Raw genomic sequence first — 13,786 nt, 5'->3', positions numbered from 1 at the left:
ATAGAAATGTTTAAAATGGTATTTTTGGTTTTAAGATATCAGATAAAATTTCATTAACTTGTAATCAACAAATCTTTTATATTCAAATTTAATGATTCCCATATTGTTAACTGATCAGTATCTTTTTTTTTCTGTTGGTGTCAGAGGGGTTACAGTAGGCTTCTAGTGTCTTTATCTCATTTTTCATTTTAATTTTAGGTCATAAAGAAGAACCAGGTTGTTATCCGGTAGACAGACATCCACAAGGAAAGCCTTTGAAATGTAGGTTGCTGACAGATGTTATAGATCTTTCTGAAATATAGTTAAAGCATTCTAATTTTTGACTGTTTCTAGGATTTTTGTTTAACTGTACGACATTTGATAACCCATGAATAATTTTTAGAAGTGTTTTTGCTGTCCTCAACATTGTTGTGACCTTCCGAGTCTTAGTTCCATATTTTAATATAGCAGAACCCCATTCTTTCATATGCAAAAAAGGTCATTTTCAGTACTACAGTTACACAGGTAGTCTTTATCTACCCACTCATGTTTTTTTACAGTATATGAATACACACAAACACTGTGCTTCCTCTGTGAACAGGTAAACAAATGACTGAACTACAATACATAGAATTTACAGTTAGTCAGTAGAAAAAGTTTCATCATATTTTTAGTATCTGCCCTTGTCCAGGATTGTTTATGGATGAAATTGCCCCAAACCAGTAAAAATCCATGTATGATGAGTGATGAATTACATGGTCGGTTGGACTTCATATTTATTTTTAGTAAATACATGATTGTTAAGCATTATACACTAAGATTTTAATATGTAATAGTTTCAATATTTGTTATCACGATGAACCTGTTTTTCAACTAATCTTCACCCCTGTGTATGACTGCATTATAAGTATAAAAACTTCTGATGTTTCTCCCTGTAGGTTAACATAACTCAAAATTTTTTTTCTTGAAGCTATATAGGAAAACATGATAGTATTTAATTTTTTAGGAATGGTAATTTTATAATCAAAATATAATTTTTCACAAGTCTATTCCCAGTGCACTGGGAAATTTAGGTCCCAAACATACTGAATGGGTTAATATTGTACAACTTGTTTAATGGATCATTTTGGTTACTTTAGCTATAATTTAATGTTATTGGTAAGTTGTGAAACAAGCTAAATAAACTGTATCATTACAAAAACAATTTAAGGACTAGTTATTTGTCTCTTCTCATTTTAAACAAATTTAAATATTTAAGTAAAAATGATATATTTTATTTAACTCTAACACTAGGTTTAATAGTGTTGTCAATAGGCTACCTGTATTTAGTGTTGGTTATTTATTCCTAAGCTGTGATGTCAAGAGTAATGTTAGTGTTAGTTGCTCACAGTTTGTTAGGTGCAAGGCGCAGGTTTTATTTGAGAATTTCAGGCTGGCATGCACGTTTAATGAAATTAGCAATGATATTGTATAATTTATATGTAGAATTTGTAGGATGAGAGTGAAATTGAAGGTTGTCCTAAATGGGATGGAGGCTAGGGATAAAGAGAAAGGTAAACTGGAAGAAACGGCAGCAAGAGTTAAAGAGGAAATTAAATTTTTGCAAGCAAAGTACGCAGTGGTTCATGATGACTTTGTGGAAATTAGAAATGGTAATAATAGGGTTAATTGTATTAGATTTAATTATAAAGAACAGACTAATAAAGAACATATTTCAGCCTTTAATTTATGAAGATGATGTACTGATGGAAGGATAATAAAAGGGACAGATAGGGACATAAATGAAACACAAGGTTATAATTTTTAGTTCAGCAAATTGGTAAGACAATCTTTGTGGTAAATAGGGAGAAAAGGATTATACTATTCAGGAACAGGGGGTAAAGATAAATCTGGCAGAGGATGTGATACATGGTAAAAGGTGGTAGTATGGAATAGTCTTTTTAGTGCACATGTGGGTTATTGGTGTACAGAAGGATAAACCAAAAGAGCTAAGTATTAAATACAAGGCATTAATCAAGTTATTCAAAGAAAAGGGCCATAATAACTTAATTCTGTCAGGGGTACTACCAATACTTAGATATGTGGATGAAACTGTAAGTAGGTTACTAAGGGATGATTACTAGACTTTGGTTAATATGTAAGAAAGAGTGGGTGGGCTAGTTGGATTTGTGTTATCAATTCAGTAGGAAAAGGGAGCTTTTTGAAATGGATGGTTTACATTTAAATATGGTAGGGACTGGCTTATTTGCAAGGACTTTTAATTGAACTGGAAAGGTAACTTTAAACTAGAATTATACAGCGAATGGAACTAAAAAATGATGGAAAAACAAGATGTAGAAAGGGGTATAGTGTGGGAAGTCTAAACTGTTATTATTGTACTGCTAGAAGTATACAGAATGAAATGGATGAATTCAGAACACTGGTTGGAACAGAATATTTTGATCTAACATGAATGATTGAAACTTGTCTAAATGTAGATAGTTATGATGACAGAAACATCTTTGAAATATAGGGTTATAAGCAAAAGTAGTCATCCCTAGTGATGGGAAAGGTTTAAGTTAATCTGTCACTTTACATTATTTCCTGGACATTAAAATAAAAAAGAAAGAAGTCAGTTGTGTTGTGCTCTTGGTTTTACTCAGAGCCAAATCTCTGAGGTATATATACTGTCCGTCATGAAAAGTACTTAAACATTTCAATCATGCTAAGAGACACTCAGAAATAATGTGGTAAACCTACATTTTTATTCTTAAAGTTGCATCACATTTTGAAACACTAATGACAGTGTGATTAATTCTTAGTAATTTGGTGTAAAATGCTTTTTCAATAAATAATATTGAAGCCATATTTTATTGAGCTTTGCCCAGGAGAGCAGCTTTTCTAGTGTGAGACGAACAAATGTTTGGACAGACATCTCAGTTCATAATATATGATAGGTTGTTTAATAGGGATAGGGTAGTACTACATACATATTGAGGATATCAAAACTAATAGCAATGAGGTTGAACCTATTTAGGTTTTTGTTAGTGGTTATAAAGGGAAAAAGCTTTTAGTTGGAATTTTTTACAGGCCAACAGATGAAATTAATGAGAAACTCTACAGTGAGATAAAGTTATAATTATGTGAGTTCTTGATTTCAGGTATGTAGATTAGAAAGTATTAGTCAAATCATGATGGAAACAGGTTATTTTTTTAGAAACTATTAAGTATGATTTTCTTCAACAATTGGTTAAGAAACCTGCTAGGAGCAATGCTGTTTTAGATTTAATGTTAACTTCCAATAAAAATGATTAATATTGAAGAGATTGAGGGACATCTTTGAGATCATTGGTGATTTATAACTGATGTTTTGCTCCACATGGAAATAAGAATAATGAGATTTTGGTTCCACGTATCAAAAAGCAAATTTTGAAGAGACAAGAATTATGTGTTGTGAATTGTGCAACTGAGTTAGTTGGAGGAATTTTTAATTAAATGCTTCAGCATGCAAGATGGGAATGTTTCTTATAGCTTAAAAAAATGTTGACTGCTAGTAAATAATCAGGCTGGCTCACAAAGGATATAAAGGATAAAATGAAATACTAGTTTTGGAAGAGTACAGAAAATCAAAGAAGTTGGTCAAATGAAAAATTTAGAATAAAGCATTTTAATGTATGTTTCATTTAATAAAAATAATAAGTAATTACTACAACATATACACCATTTTAATATGCATTATATCTAGTCACTTAAGTCACGTTTTCACTCGTTTAAAATATCCTCCAGCTGGTACAGCAATAAGTCTTTGGACTTACAATGCTAAAATCAGGAGTTAATTTCCCCTCGGTGGACTTAGTAGATAGCTCAATGTGGCTTTGCTATAAAAAAAAAAAACATGCGCATACTCATTGAAAAAATGCTGGAATACAAGAAACCATTTTTATTAAATGGGTATAGATAAAAGTTTTGAAATTGTTGCTTTTAAATATTTTTATTTTAATGGTTGATATCTATAACATTTCATCTGTGATGTACGTTATAGAAAGTGATGAAATTACCACATAGAGCTTAAACTAAAGCCATCTGTGGTTAGAGATTTGACTGTCAGTTGGTAGAAAGGAGAGTTAAGCAGGTTTCCTTATATATTGTAAGTTGTAATCAAAGTGCATTAGTTATCAAATATAGATTATACTGAAAATAAAATATGGTTACTCTTTATTGTTCACAGCTTTTTTATTTTCTTTCACTTCTAAGCAACACTGTTTAACATGGATTGCACTCCCACCAATGTCAACATAATTCACTGTTATTTTTACTAAGATAAAAGCCAGTCTTTCAGCTTGAAATTATTCAGAATATGACCTTTGGAAGTTTCTGTTTTTTTTGGGTTGTTTTTTTTTTCATAGAAACTTCATAATGTTTTATAAAAACATGGTAGTTATTGTTTCATCTAACTCTTTCCTGCTTTTCAATTTTTTGAAATGTTTATAGAATATACACTTGAATGTTATTTCACATTCAGTACTGTATAACCTAAAGAAAAACATTTTATCCAGGTACTAAGAGGTATTCGTAATTCATCTCTCTCTGTTTTAATTTGTTAAATTAATTTAACTGTCTCGTACCTTAGGTGATATTAAGAAGAACTCTACCAACTCCAACAGTGTGAAATTTGCCTCTGAAACTGAAGAAAGTGAGGTTAGCAAAGATACTGAATTTTTTCTGGAAACTTGAAAATAAGGTTATTTCACAGTAAATGTGTTAGGAACTGATAACTCTCTATTTGGTTTAATTAATTGTTGTTGTAGATATTCTTACCAACTTGGAGGTGAATCATATAATAATTCTTGAAAAATTGTATTGTTTGTTGAACTTTTTGTAATTAGTTTATCAATCCACAGTTCTCCTTCCCACACATATAGTAAGTTATAAATGAAAAGTTCACAGAAACATTCAGTATTATTGTTGTTATTGTTAGCTTACTAAACCTAATTTTTGAGCTGTTAAGTGAGTTATTCAAATTCATTGGTAGTTCTGTTTGTTTATTTTTAGAAAAAGTTCTTTGTTTATGGTTTCCTTCTGAACTAGCTGTAACTATTCTTACAAATGTTATGTTCGATATGTTTCTGTAATTGTACACCAACACTAAAGTGTGTATTTATTGGTTTTGATTTAGCAGTCTACCCTCCATGCTTATCATCAGGTTACTACTCAGTATGGGACAGAGATGACAAAAGATTCTACCAGCCATGGTAAGCAACTTGCCTTGAAATATGTTGAAAAATAAACACCAGCCTGTCATTTTATTCATATTTTTAAATAACTTATTTTAAGAGGCTCATTTAAGTAAATTATTTTGGATGTGATAACTGTGTTGAAACACTTTAATGGGAAAATACTGTTAATTTGTAGTTGCTTATGTTAACCTTCTTTAATGTTTTGTCTGTTATGACTTCTCTCAAGTTTTAATTTCAATATTTGTTATACAATTAAATTTGATTTTTATTAGCATGTCTGAGTGATTAGTGTGTTAAGCTGTGTGACTATGATGATGTGATGCATGAATATTCTGTACAGTAGTGGTTAGCATGTCAGGCTGTGGATCAATGGATCCAGGGTTTGAAATATGATGCAAGGACACATTCAGCATCAGGAAAGTGTGGTCAATCAACTTTATTTTTCAGTCCAAAGTACCAGACAAAATGTGTGGTGCTGCTAGCTGGCTACCTTCCCTTTGGTCATTTGTTAAGAATTAAGGATAGTTAGAAGTCTCAGGCATAAGTATATAACCAGTGTGTGAATATGGTGTCAAATAGAAAATATCAGTTTTATTTTATTTTTAATTGAGTTTAAGTGTTTATTTGTGTGTTTTTGCTTCTTCTTCTTTTTATTTATTATGTTAGTTTGGAACTCGAACTGGGTTAGACAGAATTATATGCATAAACACTTAAATATTCTGTTACTTGTAATGGTGGCATCTATCTATCTCTAAGGTCATGAAGTAACAGTGACAATATACGAAGCTTGGGATAAGTATGTAAGCTAGGTTTAATAGACTTGGACACATGAACAGAACAGTTGATGGTTAAGTAAAACAAAAAAAAACAAAAAAAACTAGAAATGTTTCACTCTATTCAACTAATCTGAACAAACAAAATTAACATTGATAGAATTATAGTTCTTCATGATCTTCTAAAGAATAAAAATAAAGAATTCCTTTACAAAATAAGGTCGTAAGTTGCAACGACTAGCTCCCATTGAAGATCTTGGAATCAACCAGGAAGAAACTGCACAAAACAGTTAGAGGATAATTTATGATGAGAATTTAGTTTTAATTATTAAACCAAGTCAGTGTTTTATAATACTTTTAATATCTTCTGTCAGTTTGTATTTATATAAATTCAAAAAATAGACTGATATGTCTTCCACTACTTATTCTTTGTTTCACCTTACTTTAACAGTATCATGTTTCTGTGGGGATATAGAGTTGTTCCACATTGTGCATTCCCCCCAAATGAATATAAACCTATTATATATTTGCTAGATGAAGCATAATTCACTTCTCAAGAATATTTTGTCAATTTATATGTTGTTGGGACCACTACAAGTAGTCTATTTCTAAGCATCTGTGAATAACTGATTCAGTCTCATGACAGGTACCCTACAATTGTAACAAACTACAATTAACAGTTTACTTCTTGTGTCTGTCATCATCTGAGTAACTGCACTGTTCATTTTGAAAGGAGTTCCATATTTTGCTAATGGTACTTTGACACACTTGTTGCCAGTTTCCAAAAGCCTGCTATGATTGGTCAATTAACTTTATTTTGTTTGGCAGTTCTTCATGTGACTATATAACGTTCAGATTCTTCTTACAACCATCACTGTGTAAGAGTATTTATTTTTTTCCCATTTTTATCATCTTTTGTTTTTTGTACACAATGTTGCTGCTGCTACTATTCTGAATTATTTCAGTTTATCTGTGGCTGCTTATGTGATTCTGTTACTAAGCACTTACCTTTTCATAACTGGCTGCAAACAGTGAATGAGTAGTTTGGTTCAGGACATTTTGGGTTCAAGCACCTGTAACAGGCTGTCTAACAACTTTAAATATGTACATTTATTGAATGCTAGTATAGAGTTACACACCACTTACAACAGTATAGGTTTTTGACTTGTCTTGCCTTAAAGTTTTTTGGTTACATTTTAAGATGTGTCTATATCTTGTATTTCATATAACATTAATAATCATAAGATATTTGGTTAAGATGACAATCAGCTATAAAGGATGATGGTGATTCATATTACTTTGTCATAGTTTTAAGAGTACAAATTCCAGATGTTCTTGAAATGTTTTGTACTTTTGTTCCAATCATATGCAGGTTAAGACAGTGTTGTAACTAATTCTTAGACATTAGAAGTTAATGATCTAGTTATGTGAAATTTCACTTGATCCAATTGCTTATGGGTAAAGATGGACTATTGAAACTAAGTTGAAACTTAAGAGTGAAATGTTAAAATGTTTTATTCAACTGTACTTAGCAGAACCTCTTCTAAATAATTACCCAAAACCTATAAACTTTTATTACTTATAGCAAATATTGTTAGACTTCCCTTTCTGCATTTTACTGTATACTTTGCACAGGTTTTGAGTTAAATCAGAACCAGGCTGATAACTGTATTTTATTTTTTTATCCATGTTCTTGGTTAAATGAAAACCAGGCTTATAGCTGTATTTTTTTTTATCCACATTCTCAGTTAAATGAAAACTAGACTTGTAACTTTTTTTTTTTTTAATTCTAGGTTCTCACTTATCACAAAACCAGCCTTATAGCTGAATGTTATTTTTTTCTTTTCAAACAGATTCAAGTGGATCATTGCCTAGAAATGTCAATGGAGGTTTGTTGCCAAGTCCAAGCACATCTTCCTGCAGCAGTGACTCCACCTCTAACTGTTATAGTCCTGAGATTGCATGGGCTTCAAAGCAGAAAAATAAGGTAAAAATTATTGTAATTTAAGTTTTTAATTTTATAAGGAAATATTAAACAAAATCATGAATTACCCTAATGTGAGAAATGTGATATATCTTTCTTAGGCATCCCCTTAAAAATCTAAATGATTCACCCCCCCAATAAGTATGAAATTTAATGCAAGTTACTCACTATAAAATTGCCATTGCTCAGACAAACCATAATTTTTGTAGCTTTCAACTCTGTTTGGCTACAGAGCTGTTGAATAAAAAGATCAGACCACAACCACTTGTCACATCCTCTCTTTCTGGATTTGTTACACTCATGACTTGATAGAGGTGGCAGGTGGGTGTTCATGTACACCATTCTGTATACAAGTTTAATAAAATGATAAAATGACAAAAGCAAGTGTGCTGTGGATTAGTGTAGTGACAATGTTTTAAAAATTGTCCCTGTAATAATGTATCAATTTAAACTTTAACTTTGGTAGTCTACTTGTATTTACCTACTAAATTTCATGCAAGTTATTTCAACAAGTTCATCACAACAGTTTGTGATGTCAAGAAATCAAAAAGACAGGGACTAGCCAATATAGATAATAGATAACTTCACTATCTCAGTGAGTAGCAGTATTTACAGTAAATAATCAGTTGAATAAACCTTTGAAGCTTCTGATGGTTATTATCAGTTTATTTAATCTATATCATAGGTAAAAATATTTCACTGAAGACTTCCCTATCTTATTAATGTTCTGATATTAAATTTTGTACCTGTGACTTGATAAGCTCTTTGTGTGAGTGGTTGAGTGTTAATATTAAAGACGATTTTTGTGAAAAGCAAAATGCTTATGTTGCTTGTATTCCAAGTGAAATTGATTATTATCTGTTCAGACACAATGTTATACATCATTTGATAGATTAAAATCTTGACTTTCTGTGGTTTTAGATGATGTATAATTAAATGTAAGAGAACTGTTAACAAAACCAGAAAGAGAGGATGTTACAGGTAGGTGTGGCAGGAGGTGTTTGATTTTCTATTTGATAACACTGTAGCCAAACAAAATTGAAAGCTATAGAAATTATAGTTTGTGCATTAATGCTTCTATAGTGAGTAATTTGAGTTTAATTTCTCACATTTCCAAGGGGTGGTAGATAAAATAGAGAAGACAAAATTCTTAGAGAAAATGTCATATTTGCCACACTAGGGAAAATTCAAGATTTTTTAATATTACCTTGTAGGATTAGGAACTTAAACTTGTATGCTATTAAAGTATAAATTATTAGCTATAATGTTATGCTATACTAATTGGCAAACAAAAAGTAATTTGATAAGATTTTGAATGTAAGACACACATGTTTCTGTCATGCTTAATAAGGGATACCTAGGGTGAAAGAAATAAATTAATTTACTGTGTGGGCCATTGCAGGTGGAAAGGAATTTGACTATCAGTGTGTATAAAAAAAGTTGTATTACTAACATCTATTCATGAGCAGACAGCCTTCTACACTTAAACTTAGGTTTATTGTATTAAATGTGAGGATTAGAAATTATAGTTCATCACACCATGCATGAATTAGGTGTAGCATTCTCCATGCAAGATATTTCTGAATACAGGAAGTGTTAATATTCCTATAACTTGTTCTTTTCCAAATGAAAAGCAAAACTCAATAGATAGCCAGGTCATACCTGCTGAAGCTACTAATGTAGAGATTCCCAGAATTTCTCCAGAAGTGATGAGAACTGCGAGTGAACGCCATCAAAAGGGATTGATGTCGTCATGGATATACCAACTCCTTTCTCAGGTAAAATAAGCCAGTTTTTAATGGAAAATATTTTTTTCTCTTATAAGCAAAAATTAAGATCAATAATGTTTGTAATATTATTTAATATTTACTAGAATTTCAAATAATAGATTATTTGTAAGAGCAAGTAGCATTTTGAACACTTTCTTTATCACAGAAAAAAATTTTTAATAAAAGAAGTTATTGATTTTCCTTTATGTTATTATTATGTGACTTATTTAAGGGTAGTTTTGAAAGTGAAGTGCTACAATGTTTTAGTGGGCAAAAACAGGGATAAATTGGAAACTATCATTTATCACAGAATGTTTTCTGTAATCATTCCATTGCATAATAATTCTTGTCACACTAAATCTAAAAAATACTGTTTGTTTTTTTTCACTTTTATATGGATAGAATACTATTATTATGTTGTAAACAGGATAATATTAACAATGAGTTACTAATTAACCACACAGCTGTAGAAAAAGGTTTTAATCTTGCTGTATTGGCAGAGCTGTTAAAAAACTAAGAAACAAGGATAAAAATATTAAGTTAAAACCATTTACTAAAAAAGTGAAAACAATGTTTTGATGCTATCATTTATACCAGGCTTATCTTGTCAAATATAAAAAAATATATAAATTTGTTGAGATGAATATTAAAAAAGTAAATTTAAATTATTAAATAAGAATGATGGAAATGTCAATAAATGACATAAGAGTCTTTAATATGTAAATTGGTCTTCTGGTAATTGTATAAATAATGCTAAACATTACATCCCTAAGAATCGTGCATTGATATACATCAAAACATATAGAGTGTGAGACTGTCTTCCAGTCTCATTGAGTTTTTATTGATTTTAATACTGTTTAGCTAGTTATTGGTATTTTATTGTAATTTTGGGAGTGAAAAATGTCTTATTTTTAGAATTGTTTATAAAATAATTATTTTTTTTAATAATCATGAATTTCTTAACATTGTAAATATGGTACTGAAAATCTGAGTTCATAAAAAACATTTCTTCAATAAAGAGGACAACTTTTAATATGTAAAAATATTACAGTTTATTGTCAACTAAATCCAACTTTTTTTTGTGTTGTACTTCCCAGAAAAATCCTTTTTTATAAAATGTTAATTTTTACCAGATTTTTCTGAGGTGTGGATGCTGTGATTAGTAATCACTAATACAACTGTCTGCATATTTTCTAATATTATCTAATTCATGCTTTACCATGCCACTTTGCATTTTATAAATCTATTTACTTTATATTTTGGATGACAAATTTGATCACTTTAATAGAAAACTGTCTTTTGCTGATGTTTCATGAAACTAAAAGTCTATCTCTTAAGCAACCTCATCTATTTCCAAATTTATTAAAGTAAAATTGTCTCACTTTCAACTTTTACAATTTCTATATACTAAAAGAAAATGAAACTGTTTTCAAAATAAACTTAGAATGACAGAGGATGTTTTTCAAATGCAGGAGTGTAATTGCTGTTAAAATTATTTTGTCTTTTTTATGTTCGATCAATTGAAACAATTTATTTAAAATTTTTCATTTTACTGTTTTTTCATTAATTTTTTATTTAAGTTTAATACTATTGTAAATAATTTAATCTCAAACTTTATTTTGATTTACAATAATAGGCAAATTAAGAGGAATCACCAAAAAAAGAAACTTGTATTTGTAACCTAAATAATTTTTATCATAAATGTTATGCTTTTGTGATTTTATTCCAAAATTTGAAAGTTTTAAGATAAATTATTATTAAAAGCTTAATACAGCTCTTGTATTTCAGGGTGAAATCAAAATTCCTGTTATGATTGAAGAGGAAGTACCTCGTGATCTACCACCAGGTGCATTGCTCTTTAGACCTTTGAGACAGTTGGTATATGCCATTCTATTTAATCTTCACCACATGCAGTATATGGCAAAACAGAAGAAGGAGAAAGAAGGAAAAGAAGGTAAATAGATGTAGATAATGATGTATGTTGCTTTGGAACCTTCTTTAATAATAATGTATACTGAGATTAGTCAACTAATTCCACAGAAGTATGTTATCAGATATTTCCAGTTGTGCTTAATTATAATGACTGGGTGAAATGTATGGAAACAAAAATGAATATCTTGTGTGCATTTATTTGGTTGTAGCAATAAGCTGTATACAACTATTGTCACTCTTCAGTGAGTGTGAATGTTTTTCTATATTAGTTTTATGATTAGGTGACACCACCCTTCGGTGTGGATTCCTGTACGTGGTGAGGGGACCTCCCAGGGAAGGTTCTGTTCTATCTGGTTACCTTCTCTGGGATCTAAACATCCACCCACGTGTTTACCGTGTGTGGCGACCCGTGAAGGGGAGGAGAGGATCCTGGTGGTTGAGGGGTCCAACCTTAACACACCACTTTGGCCTCGAATTCCTGTAGACGGGCAGCCTTTGGGTGGCCCCCCTTGGGTCAATCGGCTGGTCCACTTGGGCTAGAGTCAACCAATTACCAGTGTTGGAAGTTCTCAACGGGTGTTGTGGACATTGTGCCTGATGCTGGTGTTTGGGTATAGTGCTCACGAAAACCTGGCGTTGCTGCATTGTCCTTGCGTGACTTTGTAGTGCGTCCCCTTGTAGGGCTCCATGGTGGGTGGGGTCAGTGGGTACCGAAATTTTTTCTTTTTCCTATGGATACTCTAAAAAATTTAAATAAAATTGTAAGAAAACAGTTAATGGGTAAGCGACCACGTCTTGAATACTCAGAACAGCAATCTTCAACATCAGTAACACACGCACCTCATTTTCTTATATTACATTATCTTTCGAAAACCTTTAGGGCAAATGTCCCCTTTTTTTATTCAAAAGGGACTAGAGGGACTTGCTGGCTCTCCAAAGTCAGTAAAGAAACTTCGACATCCCAACACAGTGAACTCCTCTTGAATTCAAAGGCAATTGGGGATATACCTATTGAGGTTACACCCCATGCTACCTTGAATTCTTCACGGGGAGTTATTGTTGAAAGGGATTTGAAGAACGCTCCTAGTCAGAGGTTCTCGCTGGTCTCTCCACTCAAGGAGTTTCTGCAGTGAGGTGCATCTCCACTGCAAAGATGGAGTTACACTGCCAACAAATACCCTCGCTTTTAACATTTACTTCACCACGCACACCTGCCACCATCAAGGCAGGTTATCTCATTTGCAGGGTTCGGCCATACATACCAAACCCTCTTCGATGTTTTCAATGTCAGAGATTTGGCCACTCAAAGACATCTTGTCGTGGTTCCCTGACGTGTGTTCGTTGTGGAGGCAAGGACCACGATGCCTATGACTGTGACATGAACCCACATTGCGTAAACTGCAATGGTTCTCACCCCTCTTACTTTCATTCTTGCCCAAAATGGTTGGAGGAAAAAGAGGTGCAGCGTTTGAAAACGACACATAACATTAGTTATCCTGATGCTCGGAAATTGCTGTCCACAACTCCATCTCGGACATATGCAGCTGCACTTCATTCCACAACTACAGTGGGAGTGCAGACAGATCTCTCTGTGCCTCCAAGAGAATCGTTTTCAAAACAAATGAAAAGCCTTTTGACCTCTGTGGTTAAAAAGGTTGATGAATCTACTTCCACACCCATCTCTGTTCCTCCCATACCTTCCAACAAACCTCAAGATCCACGTCCTTCAGTTTCAAATACAGGCATTTCTTCTGATACATCTTTTTCTCCCACCACAAGAGACAAAACAATTATTCGTTCGCGTCCTCAATCACTGGATTCCCCTTCCAATAACAAAAACCTGCCCACCCGACCCAGAGCAGGATCCATGGAGGTTGATAGACCTCCTTCGACTAAAGACAGTAAAGAAAAAAGACGTGGTCGTAAACCGAAGGGTTCTCCAGCCACTACACCTACCCGTTCTTAAAAATGGCCACCTTGATACAATGGAACTGTCAAGGTTTACGTTCTAATCTGGATGATATCAAAACGCTGATTGCTTCCTACCATCCTGTTTGTCTTTCTTTACAAGAAACATTTCTCAAAACTGCTGATACTGTCTCCGTTCGGCAGTTTTCTCTGTACAGAAATGAC

General features: G+C 32.2%; 1 protein-coding gene across 4 annotated transcripts in view; it reads left to right on the top strand.

Annotated features, from left to right (window-relative positions):
- The window catches only part of LOC143237937 (constitutive coactivator of PPAR-gamma-like protein 1), a 61,224-nt gene that overhangs the window by 24,078 nt on the left and 23,360 nt on the right, over positions 1-13,786 (top strand). For 3 of the 4 annotated variants that reach the window (XR_013020343.1, XM_076477702.1, XM_076477704.1), the window contains exons 4-9: positions 199-261; positions 4,589-4,656; positions 5,135-5,210; positions 7,822-7,955; positions 9,587-9,730; positions 11,510-11,675. Coding sequence is in view for 3 of the 4 variants with exons in the window: in XM_076477702.1 (XP_076333817.1) it covers positions 199-261; positions 4,589-4,656; positions 5,135-5,210; positions 7,822-7,955; positions 9,587-9,730; positions 11,510-11,675 (651 nt within the window). In the remaining variant the exon portion in view is untranslated. The remainder of the gene's footprint in view (positions 1-198; positions 262-4,588; positions 4,657-5,134; positions 5,211-7,821; positions 7,956-9,586; positions 9,731-11,509; positions 11,676-13,786) is intronic. The other variant, XM_076477703.1, reaches the window with a different exon arrangement.

Source organism: Tachypleus tridentatus, chromosome 13 (assembly GCF_004210375.1).
Source record: "Tachypleus tridentatus isolate NWPU-2018 chromosome 13, ASM421037v1, whole genome shotgun sequence".
NCBI lineage: Eukaryota > Metazoa > Arthropoda > Merostomata > Xiphosura > Limulidae > Tachypleus > Tachypleus tridentatus.
Note: the sequence above shows the minus strand (reverse complement) of the source record. Positions and strands in the feature narration are given on the sequence as shown.